The following is a 22,366-nucleotide window of genomic DNA, read 5'->3' as shown; positions in this document are numbered from 1 at the left end:
ACAGAAAATTGCTCCAACTGCTCACGTGCCAATCCGCTGGTATCATTCCGAAGATTTCCGAAGAGAAGAAGATGGCGCCTGTGAACTTTGCTGGACAGAATCTACACGGAGGGGTAAGTAAAGACTTAGGGGCATTTGCCTGGGGTAACACTTAGGCTGGGGGGAGGGGGGTCTATGTAGGGTAGGGGGGCAGGGTTTTTTTTAACGTTTGGGTTTGCTTCTCCTTTAAAGGATTGAATTACTGGGTGTGATGTAGAGGCGGCTGTGATTGTTCGGATAAGGCTTACAACAATGGAGAAGGAGCACTCACCGGGGGTTGGAAGTATGGGGGAGACTTTTCAAAGGCTAGATTGCTAAAACTGCATTAATTTTCGAGTTTCCCGAATTTTTCACCGTTTCCCGAATTTCCCGAGAAATTCACATATTTTTCGACAAAATGGGAGAAATTCGCCCATCACTACTCTTTTTCTCTGTCACACAAACCAAGAATACAAAACTACTGACACTAATGTTCAAAGCGAAGAACTTCTCTCCAGGTACTCACCAAGTTGCTAATTGTATTTGCTTCTTACCTCTTCACACAGTCAAGAGCTGCACCCCCTCCTCTGGAATTGCCTTCTGTGTTCCATCTGACTTTGTCCAATCTCTTAAATGATCTTTTAATACCAATTTTTTTAGAGACACTTACCCTCATCCAGGGCCGGATTTTGGACTTGGATGTCCCAAGGCCGCAGGGTCCTAGCTCCCCCTCGAGCGTGGGCCTGCCCTCATTTATCCTAACATTCCTTCACTGGACACTATATGCTACCAGTATGCACACTAGCATTCCCAAAATATATTTAGCCAACACTTGATTCCAAGATTTAATAATAATAAAGATGATTTAAGTTGTGGGTTAGGTCTGTTTCCATTGATGGTCGTTGATGTTGAACCTTATCCGCTGGCCCATCTGCAACAGTCTAATTCTCTTGTGAGCCACTGAATGGGGATCATGGATATAGAGATTGAACATGTGCAGTGGAAGTACTTGTCGCAACACTGCATTTGTTGATCGAGTTTATGGTCCATATTGATCTGAGATAAGCCCATTACCTATAAGAGCTCTGTCTGTATCCATTACAGGTCTAGGTGCAAAGGTCTGGTTACAGCGAGAAGGCATCACGAGTAACAAAGACTCAAAACAAAATAAAAGAGCCATTTCACAGAAATAAAATTAAAAATTTATTAAGATACTTCTCCAAATCCATACAAAATTTTTTAAATACAAAAGCATTTGGTGTTCTATAACATCTTCATTTTTTCCCCTCTGGAAAACAATCTAGAAATTGCCAGTTTTTGGATGAACATTGAGTTCCCCCTTTAACTACATTCATGGACATAATTTTTTTTTATCAAAGTTCTTAACCCATTTAAGAGTTAAATTATTTTTTAAAAAATGGGATATAATAAAAAAGGGATATAATATTTTTCCTTTTTTCTTTTTTTTTTAAAATTTAACAATAGAATTTCTGGCCTCTGATCGCTAATCACATTCTTTCTGGGGGAAAAAAAAAAGTATTTTTAAAACAATATTATTTAAATAAAACATAAATCATACGTTTAGCACCATCTTTAAAATACAGTCTTGGATATCGGTTGTATGTTTTTGTGCATTTAATCAGAAATGTTGACACGGTCTGAATTCATGTTTTTTCTTCTTTTTTTTTTTTTGTGTTCTAACAAAATAAATTATAATAGAAAATCAGATGTAGCCTGTAGGGTTTACATATTTCTGGAAGATAACACCGTCATGTCTCATTTCAGTTGCACAATAAAGAAAGAAAAACCCATCACAACTATAATATATATATTAACCTCCCTTTCAAACCATCACAATATATATTATAACTGTGCTCCATATGATTAACTTCAAATGCTTTTATTATATTTTTATGTAGTCGCCATATATTCTAGTGCATTTCATGTAAGCTATTGTTTTAAAGGAATGTACTAAACCCAAGTCCAATGCAACTTGTTTGGTATTTCTATTGCGTATATTGATGGCCGGGGCAGCCTAGTTGCCTTTAATAATACTGTCTGTAGGAAGTTAGTGAAAGTTTAATAGCAGCAATTGTATGTCAGATCTTTATGTATCCAATGATAGTTATTGTAAAACTCTAAATACAGCGTATGTAATATGAGTAGGACATTGTTGGATCCTGATCTCAAGTTAATGGTTATCATTGAGCCAAACACACAAGTAGAAAATCCAGATCAGGAACAAGCAACCAACAACACCCCAGTTCTTTGCAGAAACTCTCCCTCTATGGCAGTTTGATGGTAGGAATTAATGGTGGGGCGCCAAAGGTTGCTTCATCCTTGTTCTGTTAATGTATTTATTTACATTAATTTATTTGTTTAAAGGGTCGTATAAAGCCCAGGTTGCTTCAGCTAGTACGACAGCTCTAGATCACTAAAGTAAATGTCCATCAAGTTTCTTCTCCATCTTCATTACTTTTCAACTATACTACTTTGTGTGGGTTGTTCTATTCACCCTATTCTACTTTGTGAGGGTGCAGAGTTAGCATGAACAAGTGGAGAAAGTGTACTCTATGTAGGGCCAATGATGTCACTTGAAAAGATGATGAGCTCATAAAGCTACTGATCTTGCATAGAGCTGGTGTATAATTACTAGGGTGCTCCAGTTCTGCTCACTCCTACACCATCTAGGCCAGGGGTCCCCAATATTTTCTACCTGTGAGCCACATTTAATTGTAAAATAAGTTGGAGAGCAACATAATCATGCAAGAAGTTCCTATGGGTGTGAAACTTGCCTCTATGTGGACTTGCAGCCTACAAGAGGCTCTTTTTGGCAGTACACATGGTTTTTGTACAACTAAAACTTGCCTTCAAACCAGATATTCAAAAATAAGCACCAGTTTGAGGCCACTGGGAGCAACATCCAAGGGGTCGGAGAGCAACATGTTGCTCACGAGCCACTGGTTAAGGATCACTGATCTAGGCTCTTCTGGCCTCCATAAATAAATCCTAATGCATACTGTATTTTTTGGTACAAACCAGATATTTACCGAGCTCTTGTTTATACTTAATGTTGATACTTGAAATGCCCCAGAAATATTCTCATCAAATCAGTCTGATGCTTATCTCAAATCCATTTATTTTGGTTTTGCCCAACTAGTGTTGGAATAAAATGCAGAGTAAAACAGTATTAAACATCTAGGCCATTGCTCTTGTAGTTGGTCACCAATTTTTTTCTAAGTGGTGTGTGTGTTTTATATATTTATATGCCTGTTTTTATTCATGTGCATTGTTTGTAGTAAAATAGTGGATTATTTTAAATGTTTAACAATGAGAATTTTGTTTTATGTCAGGGGTCGTTCATCAAAGTATGATGGCACATTTGTGTGGAGAACATTTCCTCTTCAAGTTTTGTGGGAGTTTTTCCTGTGGAATTCTCCATAGACAACCAAAGAACCACACCACTAGTAGTCATTAAAATAAGATGTTGTCTATGAAGAATGCCTAATCCAATGCAGACCATTGGACAGTGCCCATTAACATCTAAACAAAGATGGAGTCTTTTGTAGATACAATATTATCTGCCCTCACTGTTTTATGTTCTATACTCCTTTCGCAAAATAGCATATTCCCCCATTCAGGCTAAACCGAGTGGCGTTAAATGAGGTGAATATCAACAATCTCTAGAAGTTAAGGATCAGTGCATCATCCACCTGTACCATAGGCCTTCGATAAATGAGATTATTGTTCATATTCAAAGGCTTTTTAAGATCTGGCCATTGTTAGTAGAGCACCATCTACGAAAAAGGTCATTGTCAGAGGATGGAATAAGAATATCAACACAACATTCTTGGGTTGGTTTTTTTTTTCCAGGTTCATCATTTTTGTTTTCGCAGACCAACATAGAGTTCTGAAGGATTTAGCTCTGTACTTATCACGGTCATTTCTAGCATGTGCCAAGACACATTAATGATATCAGGCTGGGCAAGACCTTAATATAATGTAAATAATAATTCTCTCCCTTTGTACATACTGTGCATACAACCAAAAAATGTGACTGTGCTAAAAGATGGTCCCACTGCCAGATAATGTCCTGCTTTGCGTTGTACAGGTAGCACAGGGCAGTTGAACATTATATAAAATTTAAAAGCAAAATGAACATTTGATTTTTTTAATCTTCTTTTTTGTGTATTATTGTTGCTCACATGGGATACAATAAAAATCCAGAGAATGATGAGTGAACGTACTGGCCGGCATACAGTCCAGCGGCTTGATCTGAAGGCATCTGAATGTAGACTTGATCTCCATACATGAGAGGGAGCACTGCACTCCCTGAGGCTTGGTCAAGATATCCCTTTTTGTATTCATCATACGTGTACATTACTGGCTCATTATTCTTGAACAACGCAATCCAAACATTGGCACCTTTACAATGGACATGGTAAGAAAAGTAATAAATTCCTGGAATTTCACACGTGAACACGCCAGTAAGTGGATTGTAGCCATTTCTGCCGTTGTATAACAGTTTCTCAAACTTTATAGGTTCACCCACTAAAGGAAAGGGCGTGGTCAGTTCAGCAGTGAATGCTGGCATTTCGTGAATGTTTCCTCCATTTTTTCCTTTTTTCCCTGCATACTCATGAGGTGTTTTTACTCCATCAATGGCTCCCATATTTGGCAAATACTGTCCCATACCTGGGGGCGTAGGTCCGATTTCTGCAGGACGGCCAGGTTCACCTGGTGGTCCTGGAGGTCCTGGCATACCAGGTGGCCCTGAGGGACCAGTTGCTCCAGGTGATCCCACAGGGCCATGGGGTCCTATTGGGCCAGCTACACCCACGCCAGGGAGACCAGGTGCACCTGTCAAACCATGTTCTCCCTTTGGACCTGGGAGTCCAGGAGGACCTATTGGTCCACTTGATCCTGAAAGGCCAGGTATTCCAGGAGCACCTTGTAATCCTAGTTCACCAGGCATCCCAGGTTCTCCTTTGGGTCCTACCAGCCCAGGTGTGCCCGGTGGACCAATTAATCCCTTGTGCCCTGCTTCTCCTTTTGGCCCTGTTGGTCCTGGCAATCCCCTGAGACCCGGGGGCCCTACCTCACCAGGAAAACCTTGTATACCTGGAACTCCCTGTAATCCTGGTTCGCCTTTAGGTCCTATTGGTCCATCAGGACCCTCCTTGCCAGGCTCTCCAATTGGCCCAGGAAATCCAGGTACTCCCTGGGGTCCTACTGGTCCAGGCGGACCTGAAGGTCCAGGCTCGCCTTGTAGCCCTCCTACACCAGGTTCACCTTTATCACCTTTATCACCTATGGGTCCTATTGGACCAGGTGCACCTCCAAATCCACGTTCTCCTTTAGGGCCAGTGAGACCTGGTTTACCTATTCCTGGCAGACCAGGTTGTCCTGGTAAACCTGGTAATCCTTGGTCACCTTTACCACCTGGTAAACCAATTTCACCTGAAAATCCATTTGGACCTGGTTTACCAACACCAGGAATACCAGGTGGGCCTTGTAGGCCTGGTGGCCCCATAGGACCTGTTGGACCTTGTTCTCCTTTTAACCCAGGGTGACCTGGTGGCCCTTTTGGTCCTGGAAAACCAGCCATACCAGGTTTTCCAATGCCAGGAAGGCCGGCTTGGCCTGGAGCCCCTTGGGGCCCAGGAGGACCTTTAAATCCAGGTAGTCCTGGAACACCAACCCCCCTTTCTCCCTTTGGACCCATAATCCCAGGGATTCCTGGTGGCCCTTTTAATCCTGGTTCACCTTTTGGTCCTGTATGTCCTGGTAAACCCTGCTCACCTGGCTTTCCAATGCCTGGTCGACCTGATGGCCCAGATTGTCCTGGTTGCCCTGGCAATCCAATGTGTCCTAACTCTCCCTTTGGCCCTTGATCTCCCTTTGGGCCAGGCATTCCAATGGCGCCTGGCTTTCCAGGCATTCCTGGCATTCCGGGTTTGCCTATACCTGGATGACCAGGTAGGCCTGGGGGTCCTTGATGTCCTTTTGGTCCTGGTAGTCCTTGTCCATGTACCCCTGGAGGCCCAGGTGGTCCTCTTATGCCTGGTTCTCCTGAAGGACCTGGTTCCCCACGCTGAGCAGGCATTTGGTAGTCTGGTGAAACAAAATATATAAACAGGAAGTTATTTAATATTCTTATCACCCTATCTTGGTACTGGCATGTGATCTATTATTTCAAGTTTTGGCATACATAACTAGCATTTACCACAAAGTCTAATTTTTTAATGAATTCCTATGTAATACTATAACAGTAACTAGTATTAGTACGTTGTGGTAACCAAGTTGCTAAATCAATGCTGGTGGGAAAAATCTATCCTATTTTATTTTCTGGTTTTGGTAAAAGCAATTTATAGTTCCTTTACCAAGTTTATGTTTTTGAACCCTTGAGGCCCTCATATGTATGTCACCACCAGATATCTGGGATATTTACAAAGGGTGGTAGAGAAATCGTGGTTTTAAGACTAGCAATCAGTAAATTCTTGCTTGTATCTGGATTCCGTTGAGGTACCAGAAGATCAAGTTTAAATATGATGACTATTGCAACCAACTAGTATAATGATACTTATACTAACTGTTGATTTTGGTCATGTAAGATTGATCGCTGAAGTGCCATACTTATAAGAGATATCCATAAGTGGAATGAGAAAACACCATTTAAATGCTCCTCCTTTTGTCTCCAAGACTTGTTCTGAGACCAGTTCCAGACAGATTAGTTGCTCAGGTTAGCAGGATTACCTGGTACACTTTGATATTCAAAAAGTGCCGTGATTCTCAAATTAATTAAAATCAGGGATTTACTGGACCATGTAAGGACAGTTGCCTCTTTAGTGTCAAATTAGCCCTTGTGTTTTCGATATTTTCTTGGTTTTTCGGCACCTTCTAACCACCCATCACCACTGTTTAGAAGTCCTTTAATCTTAGACGTGCAGACAGCTCTTAAAAATGAACATGAATTTGTACCAGAAAGAAAGGAACTGCAAAGAAGAGCTAACGAGGTCGCACAGCCATATAATTAGATTGTGTGTGTAACTTGGAAACCATGAAAGGAATAATTAATGCCTTAAAAAATGTTTTTGATGATGTCCACACTTTGATGTGTTGCCTTCATTATATCTTGCGATAAACAATTAAGAGTTAATAAAGTGCAATAGTATAAGGGCTGCTAATTACGTAAGAGTTTGCATTCTACTAGTCTGTAGAAGAAGGAATCACTCAATAAAACATAACATTTTATAGTTCATTTAAAATCAAAAGAGGGAATTAATGAAATATAAAAACACTTAGAAATATGATGTATCCCGATCTGGTTTCACAGTTGTAAGGATTGCAGTATATCTGAGTGATGAAAATACTGGTCCCACCTCGATCATTACATCAGCCTATCTGCCCTCTAATAGTGGTATGAGTTGGGGTGGGGAGCAGGAGGGTGTCTATAGTAAAAGAAATTAGGTTGCTCCCATTGTGGGAAAAACAACGGACAAACCAACACCTTGTATGCTGGACCTTAAAGTATCGCACAAGTGGGGACAGGCATTCAAGCACAGGATACACAGTAGATAACAGATAAGTACTACTATAGTTTATATAAACAAGCTGCTGTGTAGCCATGGGGGCAGCCATTCAAGCACAGGATACACAGTAGATAACAGATGAGTACTACTATAGTTTATATAAACAAGCTGCTGTTTAGCCATGGGGGCAGCCATTCAAGCACAGGATACACAGTAGATAACAGATGAGTACTACTATAGTTTATATAAACAAGCTGCTGTGTAGCCATGGGGGCAGCCATTCAAGCACAGGATACACAGTAGATAACAGATAAGTACTACTATAGTTTATATAAACAAGCTGCTGTGTAGCCATGGGGGCAGCCATTCAAGCACAGGATACACAGTAGATAACAGATGAGTACTACTATAGTTTATATAAACAAGCTGCTGTGTAGCCATGGGGGCAGCCATTCAAGCACAGGATACACAGTAGATAACAGATAAGTACTACTATAGTTTATATAAACAAGCTGCTGTGTAGCCATGGGGGCAGCCATTCAAGCACAGGATACACAGTAGATAACAGATAAGTACTACTATAGTTTATATAAACAAGCTGCTGTGTAACCATGGGGACAGCCATTCAAGCACAGGATACACAGTAGATAACAGAAAAGTACAACTATAGTTTATGTAAACAAACTGCTGTGTAGCCATGGGGGCAGCCATTCAAGCACAGGATACACAGTAGATAACAGATAAGTACTACTATAGTTTATATAAATAAGCTGCTGTGTAGCAATGGGGGCAGCCATTCAAGCACAGGATACACAGTAGATAACAGATAAGTACTACTATAGTTTATATAAACAAGCTGCTGTGTAGCCATGGGGGCAGCCATTCAAGCACAGGATACCCAGTAGATAACAGATAAGTACTACTATAGTTTATATAAACAAGCTGCTGTGTAGCCATGGGGGCAGCCATTCAAGCACAGGATACACAGTAGATAACAGATAAGTACTACTATAGTTTATATAAACAAGCTGCTGTGTAGCCATAGGGGCAGCCATTCAAGCACAGGATACACAGTAGATAACAGATAAGTACTACTATAGTTTATATAAATAAGCTGCTGTGTAGCAATGGGGGCAGCCATTCAAGCACAGGATACACAGTAGATAACAGATAAGTACTACTATAGTTTATATAAACAAGCTGCTGTGTAGCCATGGGGGCAGCCATTCAAGCACAGGATACACAGTAGATAACAGATAAGTACTACTATAGTTTATATAAATAAGCTGCTGTGTAGCCATGGGAGCAGCCATTCAAGCACAGGATACACAGTAGATAACAGATAAGTACTACTATAGTTTATATAAACAAGCTGCTGTGTAGCCATGGGGGCAGCCATTCAAGCACAGGATACACAGTAGATAACAGATAAGTACTACTATAGTTTATATAAACAAGCTGCTGTGTAGCCATGGGGGCAGCCATTCAAGCACAGGATACACAGTAGATAACAGATAAGTACTACTATAGTTTATATAAACAAGCTGCTGTGTAGCCATGGGGGCAGCCATTCAAGCACAGGATACACAGTAGATAACAGATAAGTACTACTATAGTTTATATAAATAAGCTGCTGTGTAGCAATGGGGGCAGCCATTCAAGCACAGGATACACAGTAGATAACAGATAAGTACTACTATAGTTTATATTAACAAGCTGCTGTGTAGCCATGGGGGCAGCCATTCAAGCACAGGATACACAGTAGATAACAGATAAGTACTACTATAGTTTATATAAACAAGCTGCTGTGTAGCAATGGGGGCAGCCATTCAAGCACAGGATACACAGTAGATAACAGATAAGTACTACTATAGTTTATATAAATAAGCTGCTGTGTAGCAATGGGGGCAGCCATTCAAGCACAGGATACACAGTAGATAACAGATAAGTACTACTATAGTTTATATAAACAAGCTGCTGTGTAGCCATGGGGGCAGCCATTCAAGCACAGGATACACAGTAGATAACAGATAAGTACTACTATAGTTTATATAAATAAGCTGCTGTGTAGCCATGGGGGCAGCCATTCAAGCACAGGATACACAGTAGATAACAGATAAGTACTACTATAGTTTATATAAATAAGCTGCTGTGTAGCCATGGGGGCAGCCATTCAAGCACAGGATACACAGTAGATAACAGATAAGTACTACTATAGTTTATATAAATAAGCTGCTGTGTAGCAATGGGGGCAGCCATTCAAGCACAGGATACACAGTAGATAACAGATAAGTACTACTATAGTTTATATAAACAAGCTGCTGTGTAGCAATGGGGGCAGCCATTCAAAGGAGAAAGGGCTCAGGTTACACAGCAGATAGCAGATAAGCTCTGTAGAACATAATGTTATCCACTATTTAACCTGTTCCATATAGCGTTTTTTCAATTTCCATTGCTACAGAAACGGAACTAGAGGGGGGCAGGCCCTGGCGCAGGACGCGCAGCCGGGCCCCCGTCCCCTCCGTAAACCCGCAACTGGCCGGGATATGCACGGCGCGCGGACTGCGGGGGGGCCCTGAGGGGGTGCGGGCCCTGGCCCGCTTGCACCCCCTGCTCCCCCAGTACACACAACCAGAAATATGAGGGCACCTTCCATCCAAAGGGAGAAACATGTAATGGTGTGAAAGGCGAATACTTTGCGTATAAATATAGGAAGAAAAGAATGGCCTATAGTGGGTCCCAAGAATGTGCATCCATCTTAGACGCTGATATTAGTCCAGCTTAGTGAATCAGTTGGAACCGTCAAATACATGAATATTAGTTGAGTACACCGTGAATTAATAGTAGCGGCACCATAACACAAACTTTCTTTCCAACGCAGGAATTTATACTATAGAGCTTTCCTCCCTGATTTACAGTTTTTCCTTTGGTTCACAAAAAAAAATTAAAAGTTATGTTTTAACTACTACAATGGCACTTTTGGGCAATATGATGGGTTGGTGCAACTTATAGGCCATTCTTTTCTTTTCTTCCTATATTTATATTAGTATAACCCGCAAATTGACATCCTCTGGGTGCAAAAACCAGTTGTTCATTGGAATCACATGAAACTAAAGAAAAACTCTGGGATTTGGCTGTATTTTGGCTTATTTTGTACATCATGTAGGAGCAGTCTAAGGCACCACCAGATATTGCTCTAGCTATGGAGATCCCTAACCAGTAGCTGGTGAGTAACATGTTGTTCTCCAACCCCTTGGATGTTGCTCCCAGTGGCCTCAAAGCAGGAGCTTATTTTTTGAATTCCAGGCTTGGAGGCAAGTTTTGGTTGTATAAAAACCAGATGTATTGCCAAACAGAGTCTCCTGTAGGCTACCAGTCCACAAAGGGGCTACTAAATAGCCAATCACAACCCGTATTTGGCACCACCCAGGAACATTTTTCGTGCTTGTGTTGCTCCCCAACTCTTTTTAATTCTGAATGTTGCTCACGGGTGAAAAAGGTTGTGGAACCTTGCTGTAGGACTTGGGATACTTATGAATAATATCACCCAAGTTTCCTCCAAATACTGAACCACATTCTGACCCTATTTTGCATATCTACATTTGTCTATAATCTAAAAACAATTGTATCGCTCTTTTTGTAAAGTCTCCCGTTCGGCCGTGCATTGCTGTACAACCACATACAGCAACTGTCAGATTTGGTTTGACTAAACAGTAACAAATCAAAACAAAAACCCAAACTGAATGCTAGATTTGGCTCATCACTAGCTTATAATTCGATTAACTATGGCAACATGTGAGAAAATCATTGATGGGTAAGAAATACGGAGGAACTCCATGGGCGATTTCGGCGCGATCGGATGCACATTACTGAAATGAACAGTAGGAACAAGAACAGCGAAAGAAAATTCAAATAAATATACAAATCCTAGAATTTTGCATCCCAGAGAATTCGGTGCTACTACTTCTAAATAAGATTATCGCATGGTTTTATGTGGGACACTTATTGGGGACGTATTCTAACTACCCTTGAATGGCCATTGACCTGTTAGTTGCTTTTAACTGCTGGGGCCACATCCACCTGCTTTTGCTGGCGTCACATCGGATGCAACGGAAGTAAGATAAGTAACAGGAACTTCGGATGGTGTCGCAGCATTTGTCCAATGCGTGTTGCGTTGTATGAACGCTGTGACTTCATCCGACATTTCCATCTCTTACCTTATTTCCGTCACATTCACGTGATGCCTGTGCTTTTATGCAGCGCGTCGGAACGTGCCAAAATCACCCATGGAGTTCCTCCCTTAGTGATATGCGAGCTTGCCCTGTAATAGCTGGACACGCAGGTCGGGGTGGGTTATGTTGACCTTTGTGCACCCCTTGGGGGTCTCGCTTACGTTGCCTGCTTCCAGCTTCTGGTTTTATAGATATGTGCTTGCCCCACCCCTTTTGTGACATCATTGGAGGGTTTATAAAAGGAGGGCGGAACCCAGGTTGCCGGCGGATGCAGGTTAGGGTCTGGGGCGGATTGAGTTTTTTTTGTACATCACTAGTAAGAGTATAAACCCTCTTTTTTTAAAAAAAAAAAAAAAAAGCAAAGAAACTAGCATTTACCAACTTTAATTGCTTTTCCTATTTGATGCTTTATAAATAGGGACCTATGAGTCTTAGTGGCCCCAGCAAAGCAGGTGGTTGTGGCCCCAGCAGTTTAGAGCAACAAACAGGTCAATGCCCTTTTAAGGGTAGTTGGAATATGTCCCCAATAATTTTAATTACTTTATTTTAATTTTTTTTACTGTTCATTTCAGTAATGTAACTATATCCTGTGGGTTCTCCATTTATAAGATGTACTTTCAGACATTCCAGTCAATGAATGGACATTTTTCTTTATTTCTTTCAATATGTCTTAGTTAATTTTAGTTTTTAATAATTTTATGCCATTGTATCGATTATAACTTGTCTTTCATCTGCATAAAATTTGCTGTCATACTGTTATCATTTGTTTAACATGAAAATCAAATAAAATATTTTCAAAATAAATATATCCTGTGGGGCCCGGGTGCAGGCAGTGCAGCCGGGCGCCCTCCCGAGCTGATTTTCGAGTCGGTTTCGCATGTGCAAGAACCGTCGGCAGGTCTTGAGGGGGTGCAGGCCCTAGTGCAGTCGCACCCTACTGGTTCATTTATACAGAACGCAGAAAAGGTGAGTCAAAACCAACCATTTTATTATTCAATGAGTGCTTAAAGGGACCTGTCACCCAGACATAAAAAGCTGTATAATAAAAGCCCTTTTCAAGTTAATCATGAAACCCACATTCTTTCTTTAATTAAAACATTCATACCTGTTATAAAAGGTATTTAAAAATCTCAACTGTCAATCATCTATTGCCTGACCTGCCTTGAGGTGGAGCAGGAAATTACTTTCACTTTCCATTCTGAACTTCCTAGATGTTACTGCTCTCCTCTCATCCCCCTTCCCTTCTCATTATCTAAGTTTCTAGGCAGTGCATGGGCCTGTTCATGAAGTCCCCTACTCTGGCACATGAACAAGATTTTGGCATGATGCAGAGCTTGCCTTATAAACAGTATCCACAAAAATGGCGCCGATCTGCTTGCTGTATTTGTGAATTTCAAGACTGAAGGAAACACAATTGAAATCATTTTTATAGTATAACTAAAGTTTGTTTTGCTTGACAAACAATAGAAATTAATTTGCAATGATTTTTTTAAGGTGACCCTTCCCCTTTAAATCCTTAAAGGATAAGTACACATTTTAATTTTTTGTAAAATTGCCCAGTGTGTTTTTCTAATGACTGTTGCACTTTACATTCATTATTTTATTTCTGTTTCAGAGCTATTACGTTTTTATTAATTGCCAATATCATGATTTTCGTAACAACGGCGCTTCCTGCCCTGTCCCATCTCCTTCCTGAGCAGAACAACATCACAGCACTTCTCTGTTTTCCTCTGAATATATGTTAGACTGTACAGTCTCAGGAACTCACCAGCAGGTGGTGCTGTTGTTACAAAATTCATTATATTGCCAGTAAATAAATATTAAATCGCTCTGAAACAGGACAAAGATGAATATACATTGCAAATGTGTTTATCACATACCCTGAGTCATTTTACATTGAATTTAAAGGTTTACTTTTCCTTTAAATATTTAGTTTGCCTTACAATTAGCTGTTCAGTGGATAATGCAACAACAGTTTTGCTTCCATGTTAGTCGCCCATAATAAGGCATTCACTGCTCTGACGTTTGAAAATAAACATGATTGCTGTTGCCTGTTTTTTTTTAACCATTTCTTTTCCAGTGCTTGGCACTGATCCATAAACAGCTCATTGCTAAGCAACAGGCATTTCCAGCTTTGTAGAAAACCTGATTTTTTTTTGACCACGCCCTTTTTGTGGCCACACCCCCTAATTACCCCCTAATTATATGTTCATTTTACAAAATTTGGTAGGTTATGAAAGTTCGAACACATTTCTGCAGTTTTTATGTGTTATTACAAGTTTTGCTAATAAAGGTGAATTGCCGTTTAAGCTGCAAGTTAGTGATGTGCGGCCGACCCAATACCTGTGGGACCCGGGTATTAAGGTCTTTTTACTGCTCTCCCTGCCCGCAACCTTTCAAATGGCGACTTCCGGGTTGAGTTTTATAGAAGCTCACCTTAGCCCCGATCCGCCCCTTTTGGGACATCATCGGTGGGGCGGGTCGGTATCAGTCTATAAAAGAGACTGGGAATTCGGGCTCAGGCAGGTGTGGGTGGTGGGAGGGTGGGTGGCGTGCGGGTGTGGGTCGGGAAAAGCCCGACCCGCACATCACTACTGCATCACTACTTTCCCCAAGAGACCTGTTTATCTTAAATAGTTTCTTTGCTTATCTTAAATTTCTACAAAAGTATCGAAGTGAACCTGCCACATAGTCTGGGCTCTCTCCCAAAAGCCAATTACGTTTTAGAAACTTTGTATCTTTTTCTGGCTGTTCAGTGCAGGAGATCAAAGAGAAAATCGGAGCAATTTCAGTTACAATGCGGGACTGTGGATTGAGCTGTCAAAATCTGGACTGTCCCGCGAAAAACAGGACAGCTGGAAAGTATGAAGTAGAGCTCTGTGTTTTTGAATTACCTTTTCCTTTTTTCCTTGGCATCAGATCCATGGGATGCATTTGCATCAACGGGATATCCTTCCCATAATACGGCATGTAGGATTTTTCATTTGCCATGGGTCCCAAAGGTGGGCCTTCCTTCCCATGGGGCATGTGGGGCATCTGTTGTGCCATGGCTTGATACTGTGGAACCTGCGGTGGCATCTGCTTTGCCCCATAGTAGGCACCGGCGTAGGCAGGACTCAGCGTCCCAGCAAGGATGGCAATGAGCGCCAAGAGCCGCTGAGAAGACCTTACAGAGAGAGCCATTACCTGAAACAGAGGAAATGTGCAGCTTTCAGGAAATGGACAAGATAGTTATCAGCTACTTAATATACTTATTCAGGTATATGTATAAAATCTAGCAGTAACACTGAGAAATATTGTTTATAATCTATCTATCTATCTGGATGGATAGATGATAGATAGATAGATAGATAGATAGATAGATAGATGATAGATAGATAGATAGATAGATAGATAGATAGATAGATGATAGATAGATAGATAGATAGATAGATAGATAGATAGATAGATAGATAGATAGATGATAGATAGATAGATAGATAGATAGATGATAGATAGATAGATAGATAGATAGATAGATAGATAGATAGATAGATAGATGGATAGATGATAGATAGATAGATAGATGGATAGATAGATAGATAGATTGATAGATAGATAGATAGATAGATAGATAGATTGATAGATAGATAGATAGATAGATAGATAGATAGATAGATAGATAGATAGATAGATAGATAGATAGATAGATAGATGGATAGATGATAGATAGATAGATGGATAGATAGATAGATAGATTGATAGATGATAGATAGATAGATAGATAGATGATAGATAGATAGATAGATAGATGGATAGATAGATAGATAGATAGATAGATAGATTGATAGATAGATAATAGATAGATAATAGATAGATAGATAGATAGATAGATAGATAGATAGATAGATAGATAGATATTAAATAGATAGATAGATGATAGATAGATAGATAGATAGATAGATAGAGATAGATAGATAGATAGATAGATAGATAATAGATAGATAGATAGATATTAAATAGATAGATAGATGATAGATATTAGATAGATAGATGATAGACAGATGATAGATCAATAGATAGATATTAGATAGATAGATAGATAGATACAGATGGCAGTGCCCTGTGTAGATCGATGGAATGCCACAATCTAGAAAGGAGGAAAAGACTTAGAGGTTCTAGGCCTTAGAGGTCCTAGTCAATAGGTGGAAATGTCCTATAGGATGTAGGTAGGAGGTAGAGGAGACAGCTCTTCCTTTGGGTTTCTGGAAGGTCTGACAGAGGGCAATGAGGAGCCTGAGAAACAAGTCTTGGTTGAAGACCTGGAAACATGTGAAAAGTTTGTATCTGCCAATCAGCTGGTGTTATGACTAGACTGTGTAACATCTCACCTGTAGAAGTGGGAGACTGTGTTATACAAGTAAGGGCAAGAACATATTGTGCCCCACCAAGGAGTGTAGCTGAGTAAGAGCCCTGGAGTGCCAGCAAAGGGATCAAGTGATAGGTCTTGGGTGGGATTTGGGTTGCCACCTTTTCTGGAAAAAAATCTTCCTATATTTTCTTCCCAATTGTTCTCAAGCATCATTTTTACTGGTCTTGGAGCTTTCCTTCTCCTTTAATATTACAAGTTTCCTAACATTAGCAGCTGCAGGTTAAATATTTCAAAGCCACATGCCCAAGGCAGAAAAGCCTTTTTACAAACTTTTTACAGAATACACGGCTGTTGAGATAAGAAGCAAAAGTGGGTTTTTTGTGTAATCAGTTACTGAATCGCTTTGGTCTGCCAAAATGCCTTTCCAAAACACAGCTGTAGAACATAGCATGATTAATGGAAGTGCATGAGTGGAATATTTTCCTTACATTATCTAGTTTCCAGGAGACTGTTTGGATGAGAAATAAAGCTCATGTTTCTTGGGTCTAAAGGCAGTAACTGGGCTGAGAGTGCTATTAGGCTGCAAATCATTTCTAATAAATACATATGCACATAAATGTCTTGGCTTCTTTTCAGTCCTTCTGGCTGGGGTTTTTTGTTTTCCCAATGAAGAACCCCTTTACTAAGGACCAGATGTTGAGGGACAGAGATTAGAGTCAACTTTTCCCAACCATAAAGAGGAGTTGCAAGAGAGAAGCCTGGGTCTCTGCATAACTAAACTCACCATAGGTCCCCCCAAGGTTTTTAGTTGCAACTGCTCTTTAGGGCTTCCTCAAGATTTGGCCTTTGGTGTGAGGAAGGTGCATAGTCCTTCCTTTAAATCCCAATTCCATGAGGAAGAACAAGGCCGGGGATTGTTTACCCCTTAATCCAGACCTTATGGAGTTGGGATGTACTGGAGAAAGAACACCAGGGTATAGTAATGTTCCTCATACGCTCAGAAGTAAATACAAATAAGGAGTTTGTGACATTAATTGTTTAGACATTAGGGGGCACATTTACTTAGTGAAGGAATAGAAGAAAAAATACTTCGAATTTCAAACGTTTTTTTTCGCTGCTTCGACCATTGAATTGGCTACTTTGACCTTCGACTACGAATCGAACGTTTCGAACTAAAAATCGTTTGACTATTCGACCATTCGATAGTCGAAGTACTGTCTCTTTAAAAAAAAAAACTTTCGACCCCCCTACTTCACCAACTAAAACCTACCGAACATCAATGTTAGCCTATGGGGAAGGTCCCCATAGACTTCCTAACAAATTTCTGATCTAAGGAAAATCGTTTGATTGATGGATTAAAATCCTTTGAATCGTTCGATTAGAAAGATTTAATCATTCGATCGAACGATATTTCCTTCGATCGTTTGATCGAAGTATTTGCGGTAAATCCTTCGACTTCGATATTCAAAGTCGAAGGATTTTACTTCGACGGTCGAATATCGAGGGTTAATTAAGTAAATGTGCCCCTAGGTCTCATTTATGAGTTTCATTAAAGGGCTTTGTTCACCTTCAAACAACTAGTTTTCAGATAGATCACCAGAAATAATGACTTTTTCCAGTTACTTTCTATTTTCTGTCACCGTTTTTCTAACATTGAAGTGTAAAGTGTAAATTTTCACCTTCTAAAGCAGCTCTGGGAGGGGGGGTCGCCGACCCTGTAAACTGTTCTAAATTGATACATTTAGTTGATACATTTCTTATCTTTGTCCCTGCTGAGCAGAATCCCGGGGTTTTATTAAAGGTACCTATTAGAATTGATACAATAGTTACTCCAGAGATGCTGCTGAGAAATGTATCAACAAATTGTAACAGTTCAGATTCTCAGCTGCCAGACTGAAACACTAGAGACAGAAACACTAAACTTTAAACTTTTGAGAAATTTTTGGGAAAACTGTAAAAAAAAGAGAAAATGGAAAGCATTTGAAAAAAAAGTCATTGTTTATGGTGAACAATCTGAAAACAACGGAACTGAAGAAGGTGTTTGGAGGTTTAATGGTCTTCTCAACATACAACACACCACCAGAGGAACTGCAAATGTAAATTAGAGGCCCATTTATCAAAGGTCGAATTTCGAATTCATGTGAATTCATGTGAAATTTTTTTTTTTACTCTAATAAAAATTCGAACATCTCGAACAAATTTTTGACTCGAAAACTCAAATCAAATTCAATTTGAATTAGACAAATCAAATCGCGTTTTTTCTCGGGAAAAACTATTAAAGGACCAGTAACATTAAAAAATTTAATTGTTTTAAAGTAATAAAAATATAATGCAGTGTTGCCCTGCACTGGTAAAACTGGTGGGTTTGCTTCAGAAAATCTACTTTTGTTTATATAAATAATCTGCTGTGTAGCAATGGGGGCAGCCATTCAAGCACAGGATACACATTAGATAACAGATAAGTACTACTATAGTTTATATAAACAAGCTGCTGTGTAGCCATGGGGGCAGCCATTCAAGCACAGGATACACATTAGATAACAGATAAGTACTACTATAGTTTATATAAACAAGCTGCTGTGTAGCCATGGGGGCAGCCATTCAAGCACAGGATACACAGTAGATAACAGATAAGTACTACTATAGTTTATATAAACAATCTGCTGTGTAGCCATGGGGGCAGCCATTCAAGCACAGGATACACAGTAGATAACAGATAAGTACTACTATAGTTTATATAAACAAGCTGCTGTGTAGCCATGGGGGCAGCCATTCAAGCACAGGATACACAGTAGATAACAGATAAGTACTACTATAGTTTATATAAACAAGCTGCTGTGTAGCCATGGGGGCAGCCATTCAAGCACAGGATACACATTAGATAACAGATAAGTACTACTATAGTTTATATAAACAAGCTGCTGTGTAGCCATGGGGGCAGCCATTCAAGCACAGGATACACAGTAGATAACAGATAAGTACTACTATAGTTTATATAAACAAGCTGCTGTGTAGCCATGGGGGCAGCCATTCAAGCACAGGATACACAGTAGATAACAGATAAGTACTACTATAGTTTATATAAACAAGCTGCTGTGTAGCCATGGGGACAGCCATTCAAGCACAGGATACACAGTAGATAACAAATAAGTACTACTATAGTTTGTATAAATAATTCACTGTGTAGCAATGGGGGCAGCCATTCAAAGGAGAAAGGCTCAAGTTAGCAGATACGATCTGCAGAACATAATGGTGTTATCTGTTATCCACTATTTAACCTGTGCTATAAAGCCTTTTTTCAATTTCCACCATTGCTACACAGCAGCTTGTTTATATGAACTATAGTAGTGTTTTACCAGTGCAGGGCAGCATTACATTATATTTTCATTACTTTAAAACACTTAATTTTTATGGTGTTACTGTTCCTTTAACATCTTCAAATAGCTCAAATAGTTGAATTTCAATTATTCCCAGGGTACAGGTTTGATAAATCTCGAATTTGAATCAAGTTTGGATTATTCCAAATTTGCATTTGTGAGTTTTGACCACAAAAAGATTTGAAAATTCAAAATTCTTATTTCGACCCTTGATAAATCTGCCCCTTAATGTCCCTGTTGTTTTTGAAATGAGTCTTCTTCTTCTCCTAGATTTGGAGACATAGCACCGTATAGCTGCATAATATTTGCCATGGTAAGAGCCTCTGGAACGTGATCATGCACCATCTCCTGGCACCATTAATAGCACCTCCCTCTCTGTGCTGTTCCTCAGCTTTTGCAAATTGTAAATAATTGCTGTTGCTACTGAATGCCTTGGGGTGATGACTTGTGGCATGCTGTAACGTATCATCATCCATTTCCATCTTAGATCTCTTGCTGGGTTCCAAGTCTAGGAGCTAAACACGAGCATTTTGTGCAGAAGGTGAGGGTTAGACAGAATTGCCTAAAGCATTAAGTGAAACCACATAGGCGTTGAGATCAGGCATGGCACCAGTCCAAATATGCAAAAACACACATTGATGTCATGTCTATATTATGTGATGGTTGGGTTGGAATATATATATAATGCTTTTCATAAAAATATTAGCATAGGAAGGTGCTTTGTTGTTTCCCATTGAAGTCCCAGTGAACTGTAGTTAGAATGTAGCCAGGCATACGTGGAAAAATATACTGTGTTGCTGCTTAACTAATAAAACTTTCCTCGTATGGTGGACCCTACTGGGCTGATATAATTATTCAGTTACAGGACTTGTTTGGATGACAAGGGAGACTATAAAGACATATTAGGGGAGGAACAGCCTGATGCAGTTATCAGCTAGATATATTGCTGTCCCATCCAGATATTTAGTGAGGACTGATGGACTGCTGACTCCGCCAAAAAGTGGAAAACAGTCAATCCATCCCTGTATAAAGCCAGTTTATTCATCCCCAGATAAATATCTAGTACACAAATGGGATCTGTTATCCACAAAGCTCCAAATTATAGGAAGGCCATCCCATAAACTCTATTTTAATCCAAATAATTCAAATTTTTAAAGACACTTTCCTTTTTTATCTGTAATAATGAAACAGTACCTTGTAATTGATCTCAACAAAGATAAAATGAATCCTTTTTGGAAGCAAAACTATCCTGTTGGGTTTAATTAATGGTTACACTATAACTGTTTGACCCATGCTGATGGTGTAACAGGACAAGAATATCGGTGGAATGTAATAAAAGTCGGCAACGGAAAAACTATTCTCAATGTGAAAAGTTATGCCTTTGCACGAACAAATTTTGCTTCGCGTGAATTTAATATAGCTTTTGTGAACACGGAAATTGTTTAGCGACCACTTCCGACAGTGGAAGACAGTTTGCGAATTTTATAGGTTGCGCCCAATGAGCAAAAAATGTAATAAAACTTCTTACTGAAAAAGTTGTTGTGTTTGCTCCAAAAAGATTATGGCACCTTCAGGCACTTCTTTAGAGTGCACAATTAAAATTTGCAATGCAGTAACAGTTTAAGGAACAATATTACATTGGGAGATGGCAAATTGGGACTTTAATTACATTCCCCCGATACATCTCAGAGAACACTGTATATGAATGTGATCGGCTGATGGATTAGGTATGTCCATAGTAAATAGGAAATAGGAAATTTGCTCCAGTAGAAGAAATCGTATAAAAATACAAATTTATATGTTGTTTTTGCTCGCAATGCACCATGTTTACCTGTTGCTTGTGTAAGAGTGAGAGGCTGTGCTAATCTGTGTGTGAGACTGTGAATGTGAATGTGTGAGTGTGAGCTTTATTGTGCAGTTAGTGGGGGACATGACTCCTGTGGCTGCCGCACCAAGGCCCCCCCCCAAATCCCAGTCCCCTGTATTTATTTTGTGAGGAGAAGGTTGGGCTTATTATGTGTCTATCACTTCCTATAAAGTCTCTTAGGTTGTGGCCCAGTCTCCCCACTGATTAGCAGCTTTGTTCCTGCTTCTAAATGATCCCCTTACATCTCTCATATAAACATTTATGAAGCACAAATATATATATATATATAAAAATAGTGACTGTCCAGTCTTCTGCATACACTCTCTCATATAACCCATACAGTGAGATTCTTGTCACTTATATCAGTTGCAGATTGGAAAGCCACATCAGTTTTTGGTTCTGCGAAAATGTTTTTATAATAGATTTATATCAGCTGTACAGCTGGAACTAGGGGTAGGCAGAGGAGTCATGTGCTCAGGGTACAAATACTTCTTCTGTCGCCCACCCCTAATCTGGGCCCATGTCCGCTCACTGGTTGCTGGTGTCCCCCTCAGGGCTGGGACTAGGGGTAGGCACAAGAGGCACGTGCCTAGGGTGCAAATCTTGGGGGGAACCAGGCACGTGCCTCATTTGCTGCCTACCCCTAGTCTGGCAATTGTTACCTCAGTGTAAAGTGAGTGCACTCCCAGAAGTCAAAGCGTTTTGCGCATAACCACACACGCGCGCCCCTGGCTACGCACGTGCGTCCTTGGCTACACATGTTTGTGCATGTCCTCGGTTGCGCACTGCTGCGGCGGGTGCCCGTTCCAGCACTGTAGGACTTGGTTTTACGTTCCTTCCATTGCCTCAAATCCATAATGGTAATGGAGACAAGGAAAATGAAATGCTGATCAGTCCAGAGAATATGCGGCTGAAAACCAGTTTGGCGAGCTTTTTTATAATTTATACTTTAAAGGCACAAATTACACTAAAATATTCCAGCAAACTCC

General features: G+C 40.1%; 1 protein-coding gene across 2 annotated transcripts in view; it reads right to left on the bottom strand.

Moving 5' to 3' along the window:
• Window positions 1-1,208: 1,208 nt before the first annotated feature.
• Window positions 1,209-22,366, bottom strand: part of col8a1.S (collagen, type VIII, alpha 1 S homeolog) — a 63,551-nt gene continuing 42,393 nt past the window's right edge. For both annotated transcript variants that reach the window (XM_041583350.1, XM_018248831.2), the window contains 2 exons: window positions 14,677-14,968; window positions 1,209-6,132 (listed from right to left, as the gene is read on the bottom strand). In XM_041583350.1, coding sequence (XP_041439284.1) covers window positions 4,220-6,132; window positions 14,677-14,965 — 2,202 coding nt within the window. In that variant the 5' untranslated portion in view covers window positions 14,966-14,968 and the 3' untranslated portion in view covers window positions 1,209-4,219. The remainder of the gene's footprint in view (window positions 6,133-14,676; window positions 14,969-22,366) is intronic.

This window comes from Xenopus laevis, chromosome 2S, assembly GCF_017654675.1.
Source record: "Xenopus laevis strain J_2021 chromosome 2S, Xenopus_laevis_v10.1, whole genome shotgun sequence".
Lineage (NCBI taxonomy): Eukaryota > Metazoa > Chordata > Amphibia > Anura > Pipidae > Xenopus > Xenopus laevis.
Note: the sequence above shows the minus strand (reverse complement) of the source record. Positions and strands in the feature narration are given on the sequence as shown.